Source organism: Labrus mixtus, chromosome 15 (assembly GCF_963584025.1).
Source record: "Labrus mixtus chromosome 15, fLabMix1.1, whole genome shotgun sequence".
Classification (NCBI taxonomy): domain Eukaryota; kingdom Metazoa; phylum Chordata; class Actinopteri; order Labriformes; family Labridae; genus Labrus; species Labrus mixtus.
In genome coordinates, this window is record NC_083626.1 from 18,413,017 (window position 1) to 18,434,148 (window position 21,132).

Sequence of the window (21,132 nt, forward strand, 5' to 3'; positions counted from 1 at the left end):
CTAAACAAATGAGTAAAAGATGGAAAACATTAAAAAGCGTTTCATATACAAGTGTGAGCTTGTATATGAAAAGGAGTTGACCAAGTATTGAACCCTGTGGAACACCATATCAAAGTTAATGGAAACTTAAATGTGCTCTAACTGTGGGTTTTTCAGGGTTTGTAGTCTCTTAGCACCACACTAAAAGTCCCACTATTTGTAACGTCTTAAGAATGAGAGTTTTGACAGCAAGTCAATTACTTCAGTTTTTCAGAAATGCCATAAACCTATAAAACACAATTGTCCCTCAAGCAAATTGATATGGGGATCTTCTCATTTTTCCGTCTAAAGTTTAGCCATTTCAACCCACTCTCATTATAAAACGGACTCAACCAGCTGTTTTCTTAACAAGCTGTTGTGGTTTAAAACATACAAACATGAACCAGCTAATAGTGTCAGGAAAACCAATGATGTCACAGGTGACATCATGGGCCGGCTGGACATTGGCTGAGCTCAGCCAGTAAACCTCAAATCTTTAAAACAGAAATCTTTGAAATTTTCAAAGATAGTTTCCTATCACTGCAGAATCCTTGTTTTCCTTTTAATTTGTCTTTTTTACGTATACATTTACAAATAAAAAGGAAACATAATGGAAAAAAATCAGAAAAGTCTCAATACCAGGAGTTGAAAATAATGCCAACACAGGGCAGTTCAACCACATTGTGTGGTTATGGTTATATGCTCGTGTTTTAAGTTCACAGAGTTATACAAGTACAGCCTACAGCCCTTCCACTGATAATGGGCCATGAGCATGCTGCAAAATATAAGAGAGAAACAAGCAGGGAGGGGGGTAAAATAACAAAAGAGGGATGAATACAAAGTAATGAAATGGAATCTCTCCTTCCGTCTGAAAAGAACATCAAAGGAGATGCTTAATCTCAGGAGGCAGTACTTTGTCATCTGTCATGCAGCTCCTCTGTCTCTCAATCCCACTACATCCATCCATCCCTCTCTCATGATGAGATGGATGATGATGAACGTGCGTGAGGGAGAGAGAGGGAGGGAGGGAGGGATAATACCTTCTGAATACATGATGAATGTAGTCATCAGGCTTAAACTGACTGGGGGGCGAGTGGTGCACAGAGACCAAGAGCGTGCATGTGAGTGACACTGAGCACCATCATGCTCATCTACTCTCCCTTGCAGCCTCTCTCAGTCTCTCCATCTTCCTGCTGAGGAGAGACACAGATAATCACGCAGAAGACAAGTAAAAGAGAGGATAAATGATTGCTTTCTTCCCTTTTTTCTTTTTTTTTTTTCCTTTCTTAAGAACACCCAGAGGCAAGAAAAAAGAGGCAGGGAGACGCCAGAAGTAAAGCGCATCTTGTCGTAGACTCCAGCCCACCCAGTGCTTTTCTCTGAGCAACAGGATCAAGAGACGCTCTCAGTGCCCACAGCCTGAGGGAGAGAGTGGATGCTGAACAACATGACGGACTGCGAGGAGGCAGAGGGGGGACCCAACAGCCAGGGTGAGTGATGAAACGATAAAAGAGGAGTATGTATATCTGCGTGGGTGCTCCAAAGAGTGAGTCAGGGTTAGAGAGTTAGAGAGTTTACAAGATTATGTCATTTAAGGGATACAGGTATTTTGTGTGTAAAGAGCTGAGAAATATAAAGAAACACACACACACTCACACACACACCATGTTCAAATGACACTGACCTCCAACCTACTTGGCTCTAATGCACTGAACCTCTTGGGGTTGCATACCACTTGAGACTTAATTTCCCCTTTTCTGCTTGCTCCCATCTGGTTTTCAAAGAGTGCTGTTTTATTAGGTTAGTTGACTTTGACATCTTAGTGCAGCAGATGTGATTTTAGAGTTTGTCCAATAGGTTCGTCACTTGCTTTAAGAAGAGTGTCAAACACTCATAGATTTATGAAAAGGGTTTCTAGTGAACTGAGAATGGCCCCTGCGGAAAGTCTGTGGCACATCAGCCTTTCATGTTCTCCCCATTACTAACAACTAGCCAGGGGCAATAGCTGGCTTTCATAAAAGTGCATGTGTGTGTGTGTGTGTGTGTGTGTGTGCGTGTGCGCGTGCGTGTGTGTGCGTGTGTGTGCGTGTGTGTGTGTGTGTGTCTGTGATGTCAGTATGTATACAGTCTGAGTGTACCTATGACATGCAAATGTGTCTTGAATCGCACCTTTCCATATATATATATTTTTTTTAATTCACAGATCTGTGTCCCTTTAATTTATCTTTTATGGTTATCACTATTTAGATTTTTTTTTTAATTCAAAAGAACATTAATTGGTTTCTGTTTTGATACTTAACAGGCTACTTTTGCTGGTTTTGCCTCAGACCACACGTCCAGATTGGAGGCATCTTTGTGAGTTCTGACACTAATCACTAAACTAATTGGCCCATAAACAATCAATGAATTTCGTAATTTTTCTATTACCACTTTTACAAATACAAATCTATCTTTTCAACCGCCTTCAGAGAACAGGAAGAACCTACAAACTTGTGTCTAATTGACTCTGGCATTTGAATTTGGTAGCCTTCCTGTTTAGGCAGATTTCCAGCCCACCTGGTTCGGGGAAAGCTTGAAACATCGACTGTTCTATCAATGCTGTTGAGTTATTTTTGTAAACAACCAAGATGGCTGCCACTGGTTCACAGAATTCTGCTGCATCAGCCATGGCGGCAATTATTAAAAATAGTTTGAATTTAAACTGCTCACACCCTGGGGCGGCTGTGGCTTGGTTGGTTAGTCGGTCGTTTCTCAGTCAGAAGGTCAGGTGTTCAATCCCCGGCTCCTGCAGCCAAATGTCTGAATGTACTTGGGCTAGATACTTAACCCCAAGTTGCTCCTTCTGCTTTGTTGGCATATGAATGTGTATGAATGGGATTAGTTACTTCTGATGGTCACTTACAGTAACATACATATAACTTCTTTTGTAAATCTATACATGTGAAGTCTGATTCAAATTTGCAAAAGATACATTTGAAAACGTGTGATCTACTTTATGAACTGGCTGAACTGATATTCCACCAACAGCCTATTGTTTAAAGGCATGTGTGAAAAATGTGATGATAAGGTTTAAAAGAGTCAGTTTATTCTGGCCTGCTTTAGCAGAGTAGGCAAGGTGACGGATTTATGAGATCCCTGGAGGGGCCATGTTGTCCACTGGCAATATAAATGGGTCTAATCAATAAGTTCAGTAAGGTTATTGCAAGGTGAAAGCAGGCTCAGTCCTGGAGCAGGTTTATGTGTCAAAAAATTAGTTGTTGGTTTTTTTTCTGTAAGAAGTAAGCAACTGGCTTATCTTGGAAATTACTTCTTTATTTCTCCTATAATCAAGATTTGTATTTTCCTTTTAACTCTGTCTTGTCATTCATGAATTACTTTTAATTTATCTTTAACATTTTGGAGTATCTAGAAACCTTTGAATACTGCCTTGAAAAAACAAAAGAATAGGTCGTTGGTCAAATAAAGCTGTCATTTCAATAGAGTGACCAGTTTATCAGATACTTCTCATAATGCAGTTCAATTGGAATATCTTGATTTTTGTTGTTGAGGCTGGGTCTACTTTCAGGTCATTATTGATGCTCTATCAGGGCTGTTGTGCAACAGTGGTGGAAATATAACTAAAATTGTATACTTAATTGATTTATAGGTATTACTTATTCATATCACTTAAGTACTACATGCATATAGTACACATATATTTAATTTATAATTTAATTGACATTTAAATACATCAGAATAAGTAGCTAAATATAATAAGTAACAACACATCTGAAATCTCATAAAGGACCACAAGGTTAAGTCCACAGCTCTCTTAAAGATACAGAAACTACTTGTTGAAGTGCCCAGTCTTCAGGAAGACATCCAATCTTCCACCATCCCTATCAGGACAGAATGATGCATCCTGAGTGCTTCATCAGGCTTTTAAACCGCTCAACGTGGAGACTGTTGTAGAAAAATGGTGGCTCTGTAAGCCACCAAAATACTGCTTGTATCATGTGGAGCAGCTGGTGCAGACGATAAACAAAGGTCATGTCAAAGTCACATTTTTGGCAGCATTAATATGAAAGCATTCATGTCACCATGTGTGAGTTATGCAAGGTCACAGGTGAGGATTTCATGATAATACCGGTGAATGACAAACAAAGATGCAGAAAACAGATCAGAAAACATAAACAAATGTATAATTTACAAATATAATCAGAATGTAAAGCAGCCAAATAAAATGTCAAAATTCGGTATTGTAAGGACAATTAAATGCTTTAGATAATGGTTTGCATATTTCTTTATTTTCACAGATCTTGTATCTTCAAATGTAGGAGCATTAGTGTTTCATGTCAAGTGTGCATTAAGATGTGCTGTCAGGATAGAAGACAAACAGACAACTGCAGGTTTGCTGACACTGCTAACCCTCTCACTGTCCTAGTCACTCTGGGGGCAGATGGTCTGGAATTGCCCTCTTAGTGATATTTAGACTGGGAGAGATTAAACTTTGCTAGGAGATATATGCACACACGCATGCAATATACAATGTAAACAACGAATCATATGAACAGTTTTAGCTGCTTCAAATTTGTGTAGTCAGTTTTCAGTAAGGAAAGTGAATGTCAGTTAATGTCAGAGCGACTGAAGGTCTAAAAGACTTCTGTCTTGCTCGCAGCTTCGGGTATTTTACTTGGGCAGTGGACTTTTAGAGGTATGTTTACAGGCTTGCTATGAATCTGCTTGTATGCTGATGATTAACTAGTTTACTATCTTCAACCCTTTTGTTCAGTTGTAAAATAAGAGTAAGACACAAAGTTCAACACCAGCGGTTAATATTTTTCAGTCTGGACTAAAGTGGTTAGCTTGTTGACATCGCTTCATTCAAAGAGGTCCAAAGTTGGGCATTTTCCCAGGTTAAAAAAAACCTTGCCTTTCTAATAAATGTTTTTCTTGCTGCTTTCTTTCCCCTGTAAATGATCTTCTTGACCCCTCAGAATTATTGTGTGACCCTCAGGGTCTTGACCCCAGGTTGGGAATAAGCGACTTTACAAAATGTTGTCGATGTCAAAAAAAACTTCCGACTGGATTCTTGTTGTTCCTCTCTAAGGTGAATGATTGACTGAGAGCAGTGGGTTAGCACAGTTTAGCTTAGCTTAGTGCAATAACAAATCAAAGCGAAAACTGGCTAGCCTGACTCTCTGGTAAAAACATGTAAGAACTGGCTGCATGGTGCAATTTTAAGTGTGCTTTTGTGTAACTTGTACAATGTATTAGCTTTAGAACTGCTATTTAGCTCTTTCTAACGATTATGCCAGGCTAACAGTGTCCTTTCGCTGTAGCTTCAAATATAGCTGTAGAGTAGCATTGCACTTTTTATTTAGTACTTGACATTGTTTTTTTTTAATTATAAATATAAAACTATTCCTTTTTTAGTCAGAAATGTATGAACCTCTTAACCCAACCACAGCACACTGGATAGACTTAATCTGCCTGCCAGATGTTGTTAGCTCATGCAGTGGTGTTCGTATCTGAACCAATTTGTCTGATTGCCCATACGTTAATGCAGAGTGTGCACTGTTGTCATTTCCCTGAGAAGGGTCACCTAACATTAGCATAGGTGGATGATTGATGCACAGAGTAAACCTTCTGCTCCACCTAATACTGATGATGGTTCTTTGTCTTTGACAGGGTCATAGCTGCGGGCTAAATAATGACCAAAATAAAACAATTCCATAAGTAATCGCTATCACTATTAATGTGTTATTTAAAACAGAATTAATCAATGAGGCAACATGAGCTTTTAACATGAAAAATACAGAATAACTCGACATGATCATTTTTTTGTTTTTGTGTGTGTGAGGGGTTGGGGGGCATGTGAGCACAGCTAGAAGTCCAGTTTATGTTTCATTGGTCTCTTGTATCCGTGGCATGAGCTGTCATTATGTTGAGCAGGAGGCATTATATCATTGCAGAGGAGTGATGCATTATGTAAAGCTACTCCCTAATGCCACATAGATTTGAATTTTTCTGCTTCCTTGTTTCGCTGCTGTATCGGCTATCAGTGTCCAACAATAGTGACACAAGTCTGACATTTCACACAAACTTTTTACCTCAAGCATTTGACAGAAGTGTCTTACAGAGGGAGTGGGGCTCAACAGTGACAGATTGGAATATGGTTAGTATATAGAGTCTGTTAAGATAATTATTTCAATCTATAGAGTGAGAGGATCAGAAAGTCGAAGTTAGACTCAGGAGATTTTGACATCTTGTGTACATGTATGTATATTTATGTACCAATACTTAATTCACGTATGTGGACCATGGTATTTAGAATAAACCTACCTTCATTACAATACCTGTGATGCCCTGCTATGTCAGATTAACACTTTCAATAACCTAATGTAGTTGAGCTAACATTAACACTGTTGGCAGTGCATGCTATAACATTATTTTGTTTCATAATTTTATTTGCTTTGCTTTTGCTTCGCTAGTTCCAATCCTGTTGAAGTTTTAACCATAGTGTCGTTTATGGAAAATTGGGTCTTGACAAAGTGTGATTGTATAAAACACCCAGATGTTCAGCATCAAGGTCACCATTGATTTCCTAGCAGCTAGATGCCTAGAAGCTTTTTATGAACTAACTTTATTATATCTGCATTTACAGATGTATGGGGGCAGCAATACAAGCTGTAAAGATAATGCAGACATACTACCAACTTACAGAGTTGATATTTTGTCCTTGTTAGTAAATAGATATTATAGGTAATTATCTACGTTATAGAAATACATTAGCATTCATGTTGTGTTGTATTTCCAAATAAATTATCAATGTAAGTCCGAAATGCAGTCTTTAATATCTGAGAAATATTTTTGGGACTTTTAGCTGCTAATTGCTCTACTAGCGTTTGGTGCTAATGTGTGTTCCAGCTGTGTGGTGCTGAACAGGTAGTCGCAAGCAGAGTTTTCCTTGAGAACAGCAGCTTTTTTTCTGACTTACACAAAACTTTGAGAGTGATGTGAGCGAAGTAAAACAAAGTTGAGATTTTTGTATTCTGAGCACCATGTTTAATATTGAGCTATTAATGTGCTTTCAGCTATTATTTTATATGGCATCTTTAAAGTTGTCTAAGATTACAGTTAAGTTTGCTTGTATCAATAACAGCAACAGGCCTTTATCAAAGGTGTGTTTTGGGTCCCCTCTATTCTAAACAGCCTCCTCCCTCCTGACCAGTTTTTACTGTTTGTCTACATCTGGATGTCAAATTTAGATATTAAACAGTACCCAACTTTTGCCTACTTTCTCTTGTGGACCAACCACTGGTGGTTGATGGAAGCCCTTGCAATGTAAAATTATAGTTCAACGCAAAACAAAGAATACTGAAAGAATAAGAGCTTTTTTTTTGCCTCACCAACAAAAAACAGAAAAAAACAGTGAGACATTTATGAACTAAAAACATTGGCGATATTAGAATCCCATGCTGTGACAGACCTCACGCAAGACTGCCCTCCTAATTCTTGTAAGAACAGTCTCACATTAAGATTTGAAAAAAAAATTCTAGTTTTGTTATTTTCTCACAATACAAACAGGACTACACAAAACAAGACCACAGAAGTTCCATAGGGCTGTAACACATCAAGACGTGATCTTTAAAGGGAACAGGGATCTTGAACAACAAGTGTTTTGTTGTGGTGGTGTTCTGTACTTTCACTTTCTAAAGCGCTTCACAGTCACATGACTGGCTGAGGCTTTGATGACTTTAATTAGACCATGATCACACCACACTTTGAGATTCAGCTGCAGAGTGATTGAACTGGAGAAAGACGAAGAAGAAAGAGAAAATCGTGATATAACGTTCACTAATCCTCTCTCTGAGCTACAACTTCACTCCAGCCAGTCGTCTTAGATTAGTGGTTATTGAATACAGTGTGGTCTAATCCCTTCCTCACCATTTCTCTCTCAACAGTGAGAGAAATGGTGAGGACGGGATGTGTGCAAAAATACTTCATAGTATAACTTTATTTCTATTTCAGTATTTAGAGATGAAGTTTTCTTAATTTCTTGCTTTTTATTTGTAGTCAAGAAGTCCTGGGAAAAGAAAATTAAAAGAACCTCCTGAAAATATTTAGATAATTCCAGGAGGACTGCTCCAGCTCTTCTCCTGACCTGGCTCTTCACATGTGCTCCTCACCGCGGGAGACTATCCCTGTCAGACAAACAACAAACGACGGGGGAAGTATTTTACGAAGCAACACAGTCCCCTATATGATGCTATAATGAGAATATTTGCCTACATATCAATGCTACGTGTAGCTAAACGGAATCACAATATCAACAGAGGAGCGTAGAAGAACATACTGACGAACAGAAAACATAGTGCAGGAGTTCAAGTACGTGCACAGAGATCGTAACGCTCGCGTGCATACACTCTATGCACTCCAGTCACAGGATTTAAACGTAACTTCCCCTCCCATTGGCTCGAGCTGAATTCTCCAGAGAATTTCCTGCGGCGTTCTCATATCAGCTCAATCGGACTTGCTGCAAAGAAATACTAGGGGTCTGGCAGGAGAAACACCAGGTGAAGTCAGAGGGAAAAAGGTGACTGTTTGTGTTCACACACACAGCTCCTCCTGGAAATATCAAGAGTTTTTCAAGAGTTTTCTGCAAGTGTGAAAGCCCAATAAAAAGTATTTATCTAAGTCTAATTATATCTGCATGTGTACGCTGCCGATATAATGCATGTGTAAGCTCCGCTCAACAAAACTATGCTCACCTTATAAATGATTGGGTTGGAAGGTTCTTGCCTAGATTTTGTGTCCTATGTGGTGGATCCATAGCTTACACACATGAAAGTGTTAAGAACTGATGACTTTAACATGACACAAACAGGTAAAGGTCTGCACTTGGTAGACAGTTAAAGTCTTGTTTTGCTTTTTTGCCTTTTTTTTAATCTGATTTGAGGGAATAAAAAATGTTGTTCCCTGTTAACTGTCATTTGGCTATTAGAAAATGTCCAGTTGGTTTCAAGATTTCCACTTTCAAATGGATTACATTTCTAGTTAGTATCTCTCCAATTCTAGGTAAGCACAACGTTTGCCAGTAGAAAACACAAAATGTAAAAAGTAACATCTCAAATTGGACTTGATGCATTTTATGTAATAGTGATTTTGCCTTTAATAATACGCTATAGGTCAGTGTTTGAATGCCCTCCCAAACTGCTCATGACAAACAAATAAAAAAGTCTAGAAGTAGAGACTGAGGGAAAATTAAAATACAAGATGGAGGAAATTAAGTCAGTCAATCTTTATGATCTTAAGGGAAACCCTTGTGAATAAACAGTGCAAGTCAGTACAAACACCATGCTGATTCAAGTTTTCTCAAAAAAATTTGGTACAAAATTAGCTCAGGTGAAAGATTAACTTTGGAGCATTCAATGTTTAAAGTGAGGTGTGGGAGGTGGTTGTTTCTTTTTCTCTTACCAATTACAATTCTGTGATTTGTGTTCATTTCATACATAAGGTTTGTGTTGTCCTCTTCCTTCTGTGTTCAAATAAAAAAACTAGGTAAGTAATTTTAGGTAATAAGTAGGTAGGTAATTTTTTTAGTATTATTAATAGGGGTTGGCTATAAAAAAAAATCAGAGGCCTGTAAAGCACTTTGGTAGTTGGACTTTGGTTGAGTTTGGTATTTTCCAAACAAGTTTCATACATTTTTTTGTAAACCAAAAAGAACACTTTGTATCTGTGGGTTTTGTCTTTCATGGAGGTTTCACCAAAAAATCTGTTTTGGTCATGTTTTTTTCCCCTGTTTTATAACCAAAACCTCTGTCTTCATAGCGTCGGCCTTCTTATATCACAGTGAGTGGTTCTTATTAAGGTTTCATGTGGTGGCACCGAACTTATTTCACAGTGGTTTCTTTAAACCACGAATGGGATATTTCCCCCAAAAAATCGTAACAAAGTGGTTTTAGTTTCCGGAACTGAGAAACTTAAAGGAAAACAATACGTCATTTGAGTATGCAGACCCTTTAAATAACTAAGGAATGGCTTTGATTTCAGTTTGATCAAACTGCACTTAAAATGTTTGGGAATCCACTCATTTACTTTTTACTTTGAAGCATTATGAGAAAATGAAGTCCACATGCAGCTGGCAAACCTAGCTTCACAAAAACATTGGAACCAGAAGAAACAAGCAGCATAGATTTGTCTGAAGGTATAACTAAATCTGCCAGTCAGCCAACTATGAAGATTCTGAATGCATGTCACTGATGGGATACTGAGAAATTAACATATTTGTCCACCTTTTTGTAAACCCCATCCCATGTAAATCCCATGCAGAGTTATTTATCTATTATTATGCCTGCTCTTAATTAAATGGCCGTGAGACAGATGAGCGAATAATTAATGCTTTTCCAAATCTATGCTTTTCAACAAAAAAATAATTCACCTTATGTTAATATAAAACAAAACAAAAACACTTTAATATTAATGACTTATCATATCCTCATAATTCATCTGACTTTTTTAGGCTTTGATGCCTTCCCTGAGACTATGCTGACACTGAAACCACGGCCAATTTAACTATTTTTTCACAAGATCAACAACTAAAAAGTACAAATGGCCATTGTCCACTACAGTAAACATGAATTAGAATTCATAGTGAATGTATATCAATCATCAGAATAGCCAACAAATCACATTGTATAAGCTTCATTAAAGGGTCTTTTTTATCAGCCAGTCACAAATACATAAATGGTCATTTTGGGCCAATGCATGCAGATACTGAATTTGCCTTGACAGCCTAATGACCAAACTATTTCGGTTGGCAACTAGCTGAGCCTCCCAGATGTCATTGATCAGGAGCGTATAGCCAAAGTACAGAGTTACGTGGCTTTATCACTTTAATGATCTTTTGGTCAGAGCAAAGATTACTCTTTCTACTGCTGGCAGTTGCTTAGTAATACACATATAGATATTTAAGCTCACAAAGTCAATAAGTACCCCAGAAGATGAACCTTTCCTTAAGCCTTCTTGAAATATTAGAAGTTTTGTCGATATATTCCCTGTTATATATGACAATGTCATTAATGGATTATTCACTATAAAGTACAGTTTGGTCTTACGGTAGAAAACTGTTGTGTGACCCTCGTGCTGCTCCAACTCATCGCTTCAGTGTCAGCTCTGAAGTTCTTGTCTCTATTATTTTTGGTGAAGCAGTTGTTTATTGATCAGTTAGAGATTATACAAGTTTATACAAAATGTGTAAACTATATAATGTTCCCATGCACTTGAGCCGATCGCTTCCTCTTTCCAAATGTGAGCCTTGCCTGGCTGACAAACATGTGAACCAGCAGAAACAGGGTGGTCTCGTTAGCTTAATGAATTATTCACGGCATTTCATTCTCAACAGGAACACAGAGCAGTTCTCTGTTTGGGAAATGTCATGGCTCTTATGTTCTTGCAGACTTTCTTGATTTTAGAGGCACAAATGTGTTTTTCAGTTAACACAAAAATACTTCATATCTGGAATTTGTTTTGCTGGTTTGAATTTTCAGCAGTTTTTCACCTCCCTTTTTTGGCATCGTTACAAGATCTCAAGGTGTTAGACAAGCCTAACTACATGCGTATGTTCTGATGTCTCTAAAATCACTGCAAAGGAAAGAGGAAATATATAGCCATCATGCAAACATCAGGGATTTAGACAAATGTATGATAGGAGGCAGCAGATGTGAACTATCCCTTGAGAGTTCATGGCTGTATTGATTCCATATGTTGCAGCCCACAGTTAGTTCTCAGATTTCTGTCATGAAGTCTATTTGTTGTTGTTGAACATTTTTTTTTGCAGGACCACAATTTAGCTGGATATGTATTATGAATGCAGCACAATTCACCTGATTAGTAAATGCAGGTAAAGAAGATTTATCAGGAAGAAATGGGACATCTGTGATCAACTCCAACAGCTCAGAGGCGCCCCCTGTGTGAAGCCCCCTGAGCCTAACATCTCTCCATGAAACCATCCGGGATTTATAAAGTATACAAAAATGATAACTACTTTTTTCTGTCCCTGAAGACCATGTGTCTGCTTTACACATAAAAAAGCAGACACACTTTCCAGTCAAATTCATATGGTTTATGTTAGCATGCGGATGCCAAGTGTTTTGTAACAATGTACTGAACTCAGTTTGGATTAAAAGTATGCAGCCATTAGCACAAAAGACAAATTGAGATGTTTAATCAGTAAGTACAAAACTAATTGAAAATAATAGATAACAAATTTCTGATTTAATGGACCACCCAGGATTTCAATGGCTACGACGGTTGAGCTAATGTAAATAAACCACTTATGTCTGGGTGTTTTAAACAGGCCATCTCACTGTGTCTTCATGCTCAAATCAGATAAAGAACTTCCTGATTATTTTTGATCCATGAAGGACTCCGACAGGATGTTTGAGTGTGGCAAGAGCAGTGTTTGTTTAGAGAGAGATTACAAATGAAGCAAAGCATCATATTGTACATCTGTTTGCCAGGCAGAGCATTCCTCTAAATTAAAAGCAACAAGTCAAGACAATTAATGGTCCCCACAGTTGAGTACGTGTCAGCTAGCATATCTACAGTCAGTTACCTTATCCGTATCTGTCAATAGCTGTAATCAATCCGTCAATAGTTTCAGATAAAAAAAAGGGTGTAGTTTCGTGTAGGACTGGTAGATTTCCAGCCCAAACGCATCTCCTTATCTTATCATCGCCTTCTAGACTGAACAGTGTCCCTCAGGTCTCTGCAATCACCAGCACACATTTCTCACTGTATTTGAAGTTTAACCTGATTCAACCTCTGTTGTATCAAAAAAAATAATTCAACTTATTTCACCCCATGGTTAATATTAGAGAGGGAAAGCCTACGCTACTATCGTGGACCTTGAGAGTGTTTACTTCTGTAAATTCAGACTTTTTGAATGGCAAAATTAAAAGTTTATTTCAGAACTAAAGATTCCTTATTCCTACATAAAACCATGTTCCTTTCAAAAATGTAGTATGAGGCATGAGGAGAAGGCTTGATGTTAATTACATGGCGTATCAATATGCGCCCACCAACGTGGTAACATTATTGAACTATATCATGTACAAACAGCTGCACTAGTTGACATTTAACAGAAGAGGTCAAACAACAAGTGCATTTATAATAATAATAAGTATTTCTCAGCGCAGTTTGTTTGTTAGAGTGAACAGGAGCAGGAAGAGCAGAGTAGCGCTGATTGCTAATATACTGACTATTAATACACCTGGATGTGGCCATAAAGAAACTCTGGTTTGACCCCAAGTTAAAGTCTTTAACGTTCATTACCTTACGGAGAGCAGATTGATGAGTAGGAAAAAATAAACATGAGGCTTTTCATAGATGATGAGGCCCTACTCACAGCACATATTCTGCTGATATGGAGGGATGGCACTGCTCATGGGTGAGTTTTAATAAATATCATCTATAGAGTCATCCCCCTTGTTTGAATCTTTAGTTGTCCAAAACTTTGGAGTACGACCACATTGTAGCGTAGCAAGCTAGCAATCACAAATTAGCAGTAGGCTGTAAGCTAACTCGAATGAAGGCTACAGCTGTATCTGATTTGCAGGTGTTTGATCATAAAAGCAAACACTAGTCAAGATTAAGTTTGAAGTTGATGTTGGGATCAATGAAATCTGTAGAATCCATCCTATGGGATATATGAACACTTATTAGTTTTATGGCGGTGATTCAGTTGTTTGAGGTTCAGAGCTTTTCAAAGTTGTAGACCGACAAACTGATTGGCAGTCCGACATTGTAGAGCATGATCAATACTCTTCAAGAGAGATTCACGCAGATGCAACCTGACCAAATATTCAGTAGGCTACAAACAGTGGATGCAAGTGAGAACCAAGTGTACGCCGTGATGTTTAAATTCAAAGTTGATTCAATTTTGGCAAAGAAAAAAAAGGACAAACAGTGTAAATCCTGTGTGTGTGTGTGTGTGTGTGTGTGTGTGTGTGTGTGTGTATGTGTGTGTGGGTGTGTGTGTGTGTGTGTGTGTGAGTCCGTCGGGAGATAGATATAAATTAAACAAATGACTTCATGGAATTAGCTTTAATTCCCCAGTTATAGCAGGCGAGGTGAAAATGAACGAGGTGCACGTGTGATTGATGTAAATGTGAGGTTGCTGTTCCGCTGATTGGTGCATGTCTCTCACATGCTGAAGTTAATTTCTGCCCTCCTCTGTGGCCTCCAGCTGCTAGATAATCCCCTTGAGCCTGCGCCCTATTAAGCTTTTAAAAGCCGGTATAAACTGTCCATTTTGTAATGGCCATGTCACATCAAGGGTACAAGTCTACACCGCCCATTGCTTTTCATCTGCCTGCTGCCCGCCAGTGATAATATCAACAATATTATTTTTGGTAAATCTGCAGAACCGGAGCCAATCACGTCTCATCGATACGTCATGAATGTCTGTTCGGGGGGTTAACAGGGATGTAGGCTGAAGATTTATCATTTATTTGAAGCTCCTGAGCAATAGTGTATGACTCAGACTTTTTTTTTGCTGATGTTGTTTTCCGGACATTACAGAAATATTGTTGCTGAATTAAAAAGTAGATTTGAGAATTGGTTTGTATTCTCTCAAAGCCTTCTCACTCTGCAGCTCCTTTGGTAATCAGTATTTAGATCAAGTTTGTGCTCCTTTTCCTCAAGCACTGATAATCATTTCTGAATTATAAGGGTTGCAACTCTGATGTACCTTGTTCTCTTTCTTGTTTTCCAACTCCCTCTTATTCTCAGCTTGCGTTAACAATCTACAGTTTAGAAAAAGTACCTCATGGATTTAGCGGTGCACTACCAACACCTTGTTCGGCTCCAGACTGAGCATTAAAAAGCAGTAATTCAATCAATTCAGCAGAACTGTCACTATTTTTAATCCCAAACACTCTTCTTCATTGACAAAAGCTGATCAACATTACCCACAATACAACTTGGCCAACCACAATCTAATCGTAGTTATACTTTAGAGAACATTTGTTCAAATACAGAGACATTCCTGTTCTCCATAGGTACGTTTTTGATACCATCTGACATAGCAATCTGTATGCTTTTAAAAACGCCAGGTTAGATACCTACAGCACAGTGGCCCCAGTGTGTGTGTGTGTGTGTGTGTGTGTGTGTGTGTGTGTGTGTGTGTGTGTGTGTTTTTCTGCTCATGCACATGAAGGACAAACTAACGCTGAGAGGTCGTCCTGGGGCAGTGATTCACCTCAGACATGATGAATGTTCAGGTCATATGAGGCAGCTCGTCCTGATCCGACCAGCTCATCAAACACAAAGACCACTCAGTATGTTACTGCTTCATATGTTCCCATCAGCCCACCTGTCACCTCAGATACTCTCTGTGTTTGTGCTCACTGTGGCCATAATGCCATATGGACTTTAATGCCTGCACTAAATGCCTTCATTCCTTTTTTTCTGCTAAAGTATATTAGATTCAGTTCTACAGTTTCATTGCTGTGTTGATGTTTATCAATTTACCTCGTGTGACTATTTATGGATATCCTCAGGAATTTGAGGCTTTTGCAGATTCATTCAGATAAGTCCTGAGTGCTTTTCACGCCTGTTGAAACTTCTTTGATATCTTTGAAACGAGGAATCTTTCTTTAGTTGGTCACTTTTTAACCTCTTTAATCTCCAAGCATTCCGATAAAGCCCAATGAATCCTAAAATAGACCCCTGTGTAATTCAAAATACATTTTCCCAGTTTAAATCCAGCATTCCTGTGTTAAATGTTCATTTATCTTTTTCAATTAAGCGTTATCTGAGTAGTTTTACACCAAAATTACTGTATTTTTTTCTTCCAGACGGTTTCTAACGTCTGATGACTCATCCTGCACTCAGGGACATTAATAGGATTTAAACATTTAAAAAGCTTTATTGAAGCTAACTATCCAATCAAATACATCCCAACGTTATGTCATGCCTTCTGTCTTGTAGCAGTTAGATACTGATGTGGATTTCCTTGTTGTTGATATGTTTGATGATGAAGAAATTCGCCGTTGAGACTGACTTGCTTTCAAAGAGTATAATCTTATATCAACAAGCAGCATCTCCAGGCTCGCCATGGTTCGACCTGGCAGAGACCCAGCCAAAAATGATCTCCCCCGAACATACAGAGACAATCGCCTATATGCACCTAAACATAAAAACCCTCATGTAACACAGCCATATTTGGCAATTCTGTTAGACAACACCTTAAGGTAAACATTCAACTTGAGGGGACTCCTAAATCTCCTTCAGATACAAATTCTCTCCAGATGTATACGTTATAAACTTAAAGGAGCAGTATATTCTCTCTGTCCTAGTTACGTCAGACACTTAATTCCCCCCTTCGAGACAATAGTCTCGAAAACAAGAAAAATTATACAATTATGATGTTAATTAGCCTCATAAGAATCACTTCTGTCCATGCTTAACCTTAGCAATATAGTAACATTTTTATTTGTGGAGTGTGAGAGCGAAAAACCCATCAGGCAACTATCTTTCTTTATTATCCAAGTTCTATTTTGTGGGGACTTTAATGAGGTTACTCAGTCAATGACCTGATAGTTCTGTAAAGCTCCATATTTCAGCCATGTATGGGCTCATACAGAGGCAAAATTAGTTGGGTCGAGTTTGTCTGGATGCATAACAGTCAAGAGAGGAAACCAAAATGTTGCCTTCCTCCTGCTTTAAAGCCCCAGGTACAGCTCTAACAGACTAGTTGACTGTCTTCTCTCCAATACGTTCTCTGTCCCCACAGGCTCCCTCATGTGACGCATAAAATACATCAGTAATAAAGTATGAGCTAAAATTCATTTTTAAAGCAGTGAAGTGCAAACTTAGAGTTTGCTTTTAACAATACATTGCATTGATGTGACCTTGCACTGATGGATGAGATCAGAAAAGCATTTCCAGCACATGCAGCCTTCCCATTAAGAGTTTTGTAAAACAAGGAGGGGTCAGGGGGAACAATTGAGGCTAAAATGTGTTGTGTACTTGAGCAGTGGAGATTTTTCTGTCTGTTTTTTAACCCTAGTTAAAGCCCGGGCATGATGCTCTTTTTTATGTCTGAGAAAAGTTTCATAAAGGCTGCAGCACATTCACGATCACATTATGGAAATCCTGAAAAATGTCAGTGATTGTAATGGGTTTTTAAAATGTTAGAGGAAACATCGCTGACCACTCAGTAATGCACAGTTTCTCTGTCAAGAAAAAAAACCTTGAGATCTGTATTGTTTTCACACAGAGCTGGAGGATTTAAAAAAAGAGGAGCAAAGAGCAGGTTCAATTAGATGGACGGGATTCTAAGAGTGTTGTATCAGTTTAGGATTACCGCTTTGCAAAGAGACAGAAAAAACAACAACTTTAATCTGTCTTTATTGTCTGGGTATCAGCTTTTAGTTCTGATCTCTTTCTACATGCATCTTTGGGCACAAAAAGCATTATAAGCCCTAAATGTTCTAGAAATGAGGCTACAGTGCAAACTCTCGGCTTAACTATTCATAGGCAAGAAAACTGAAATCATCTGCAGCCAGGGAAGTTTTCGACTACAATTTTCTGAAAATCATGCTCACAATATAAGAGATACACTACCTTCACCAAAGTTGAACTAGCTACTCTATAAAGTCTTATTTTGTACTTTGCTTGACACTCTCACTCCAGATGATCACACAAACACAAACCTATATATGTGATGTGTGTGATAATATGAAGAAGTATGTATTTTGCTGTGTGACTCCTGTAGTAAATTGTTACTGATAGTAATTTTTCAAAATGCAGTTCATGCAGTAAAGAAAAACATTTCATTAACAGGAGAAATTTGGACTGAGGGCTTTTGAAACCTCAGGAGATCAATTAGAAAAAAAGGCTCTAGTTGGTTGTTTTTACTTCTACGTCACTCAGGGTAAAGGGTGAGCAGGGCGAAGTGATTAATCTCAGGAGATATAAGTGAGGGGTGTGTTTGTACAGCTTGTTGGTTGATGATTATTACTGGCATTTGCAGGTAAAACACAAGTTTTTATTTTGCTCTGGAGATACAGATTTGTTCAGGACAACTAGAGGCCATTTTGGCATGAAAGGCTCAATGCATGAAAGTACAAAAGCACGGTTTAATGAAGTATGTGTATTACACAACATTCCCATCCCCTGGGTAATATCTCAGGGCCGCCAGCAAGAATCCATCACTGCTTATCCAATGACCTTGACTTGCAGCTTCATGCGTGATTAACATGGATTGTTTTAGCAACTCTTTGAGAGTCTGGAGGGAGAATACAGAGGTGAAGTACAGACTGGGAAGTGCTTTTTTTTATTCTTTATCCGCTCTGGCCCCTTCATCTTCACATAAACAAAATGCGTTTGAAAGTGAAAAACAGTTTAAGGAATTATTTGTACTCAACGTTATTACTTCAAATGGTTCTCCTAACATTACATGTTGTGTAATTTCTCTGAATGACTTCACTTAATACCATCACACCTGAATTTCATAATAAATCTTTCATATGTTAATAACTCAAACTACATAGAATAGAGTAGGCAAACACACAGTCATATCCTCACACACACATGCAAAAAAAAACACACACACACACACACACACATGTGCGCATGCACTTACACATAAAGACATTTAAAAAAAAATGATTAAATCGCAATTTTTTAAAAGCTGATTTCACTCTAAGCCGAGAGCTGAAATGAGCTTTAAATGCAGATTTACAAATCATGCTGGATTACAGAATACTCAGGTGGTTGGCTTCAGCATCGTCTAAACTACAACTAAGACCACAGACAGGCTGTGTGTATAACTGTCGACACTCCCGATTACAACAGGTAACCAACACGTCTTCATTGTTGTCTACTGGATAGCCCGAGAAAATGCAAGGTTACACCTTTTTTGAAACATTATTAATGAAGAAGTCGCCTATAGGAAGAGGGCATACCATGTTTGTTACTTATTAAAAGTGATATAATATTCGATTCTCTGAACATCTTAAAATCAACCTTAAATCAAAAAGCTTTCTAATCCAATTAAAAAGGCGAGGGGCTTCTTTTGCAGAGCAGTTGTCGCTCAGAGGATTATGTGCTGCGTGAGAGCAGTTCAGCTGCTATCTGACTCTCCTCTTTGCTCCAAAGATTAGTGAATAATACGGCCGCAGCCTGGGAACCTGAGAGAAACAACTTGATTATGAAGCTTTCACTTATTAGGTGCTGCAGGACGTCTTTTTATAACTTATTTTGTTGATTCCCTGAATGTAACCCTTTTCACGGTAATTCCCTATATTTCATGGAATAAGGAAAGCTGGTCACAGTCTTTCCCAGAACGCATTGTTTTACATTGTATGGTTGTTTTATCGTGGGAAACAGGATGTTGAGAGTTGTTTTCCAGGATTGGGTCAGGATTGTCTTAATGCCTCGAAATGTGAACATTAACAGAAGAGTGTAGACCTGGAGAAATGAGGAAGTGCATTACAGAGTACATGCAGACTTGATCCTATAAAAATAGGGTGACATTAAAAGTAATATATCTGCTTTTTAAAAAAAACACTGTGATAAAAGTATCCTTAATAGAAATCTTCTTAAACATATCTTGACTTTTATCAAGTTAAAGGTGCTCTGGACAGTATTTTCTCTTTTTCTATATTTTATTTTGCTTAATTTAAACACAATGATCGACAGAAAACTGCACGAGGGTTAGCATATCTTTTGAAATAGTTTGTAATACATTTATAAGTGTGACATGAGAACTTCATATTTTCTAGAAAAACCTTTGATAAATTGTTGGTCACTATGGTATAATTTCTCCACAGACGACTGTTACTCCAAGCCTAGGGGGAAACCAGACGTAGCATAAGAGAGACCCTCTCCTTCCTCACTCCCGATGATGAGCAACAGCCAAATGAATTTTTTATGCCAAGACAATGAATTTATTTACAGCACAAAGACAGACAGACACACAAACAAGAAAAGAGCACAAAGCCCCACAAAGGCAGCTCCAATGATAATAAACATACACTTTAATAACACACTCACAGTCATAACACATCAGAGCTCTGGTCAATGTTTTCTACATTAAGTGAGCTTTTTGAGAGTTAGTTAGAACATGTGCTTTCTATTGACAAACCCTTTATCAAACTCCAAAGCCCTTTATCATCTTTGAGCTCATTGTTTTGGTCTTCCCACCCATCGCGTTACCATTGTGATTTACTCGAATTGGCTTCCTGACATTTGTTTTTAACGCTCTTACGCAATCATTTAACACGATAATAAAGTGTTAACTGCTGGTTGTAAAAATACAAACAACGAAAACAGATTTTAATTTAAACTCAGAGAATCTTTTTCACTTTTTTCAAATTTCTGATAAAAGCCAATATGTAACATACTCGTAACATAATCTGCAGGAGTTATACAGGTCAAGAATGGATGTTTTTGTTTAGGCATGTCATGACGTCGTGACAGAAACTGTTGGGTTTGTAGCAGCCTGTGTAGTGACAAACTTAATAAACTGCAGAACATCTTTGGTACCCTTCTAATGTGATCTGCATCAAACTCTGAGTCACACGTCAAAAAGTCCAACTTCGCTATTTAAGCAACACATTGCAAATCTTAAATGTGAGTGGAGCTAGCGTGGATAGCAGCTCTGCAGGATAAGGCACAGTCATACCAACCATGAGCCCGGATCGAATGCACACAGATCGAGCACACAAACAAATATTATTGGACCAAAAGACTAAACACAGGACTGAAGTGTAATGTTCTGTATGTGTCTAAAAATAATTTGTCTTCTTTTTCCATGTAACTTTTATCAATATCATCTTGACCTTTGACCTTACTCCCTGTAATTATCTATCATTTCTGTCTAAAACAAAATCTTGCAACAGTTTTCTTTTCATTTGCCCTTTTAGATCCTAGTTATTTTTTGTCGGCACTCTCTCCTATTTGTCTCTGCCCCCCCCCCCTCCCTCCTTACAATGAGAACCTTCAAACCATGTTAGAGTAAGAGATAGTTTTCAACCAAAAGTGACAGTGTTGAAATTGCAAGGCAACAACAGTTACATTGAAATTCTAATGTTCAACTTGCCCTTCTAGTAGGAATTT

The 21,132-nt window shown here is 38.2% G+C and overlaps 1 protein-coding gene across 4 annotated transcripts in view; it reads left to right on the top strand.

Moving 5' to 3' along the window:
- Positions 1-1,095: 1,095 nt before the first annotated feature.
- Positions 1,096-21,132, top strand: part of slc12a5b (solute carrier family 12 member 5b) — a 35,849-nt gene continuing 15,812 nt past the window's right edge. For 2 of the 4 annotated variants that reach the window (XM_061057044.1, XM_061057046.1), the window contains exon 1: positions 1,096-1,508. In XM_061057044.1, the coding sequence (XP_060913027.1) occupies positions 1,454-1,508 (55 nt within the window). In that variant the 5' untranslated portion in view covers positions 1,096-1,453. The remainder of the gene's footprint in view (positions 1,509-21,132) is intronic. The other 2 variants (XM_061057045.1, XM_061057043.1) reach the window with 2 other exon arrangements.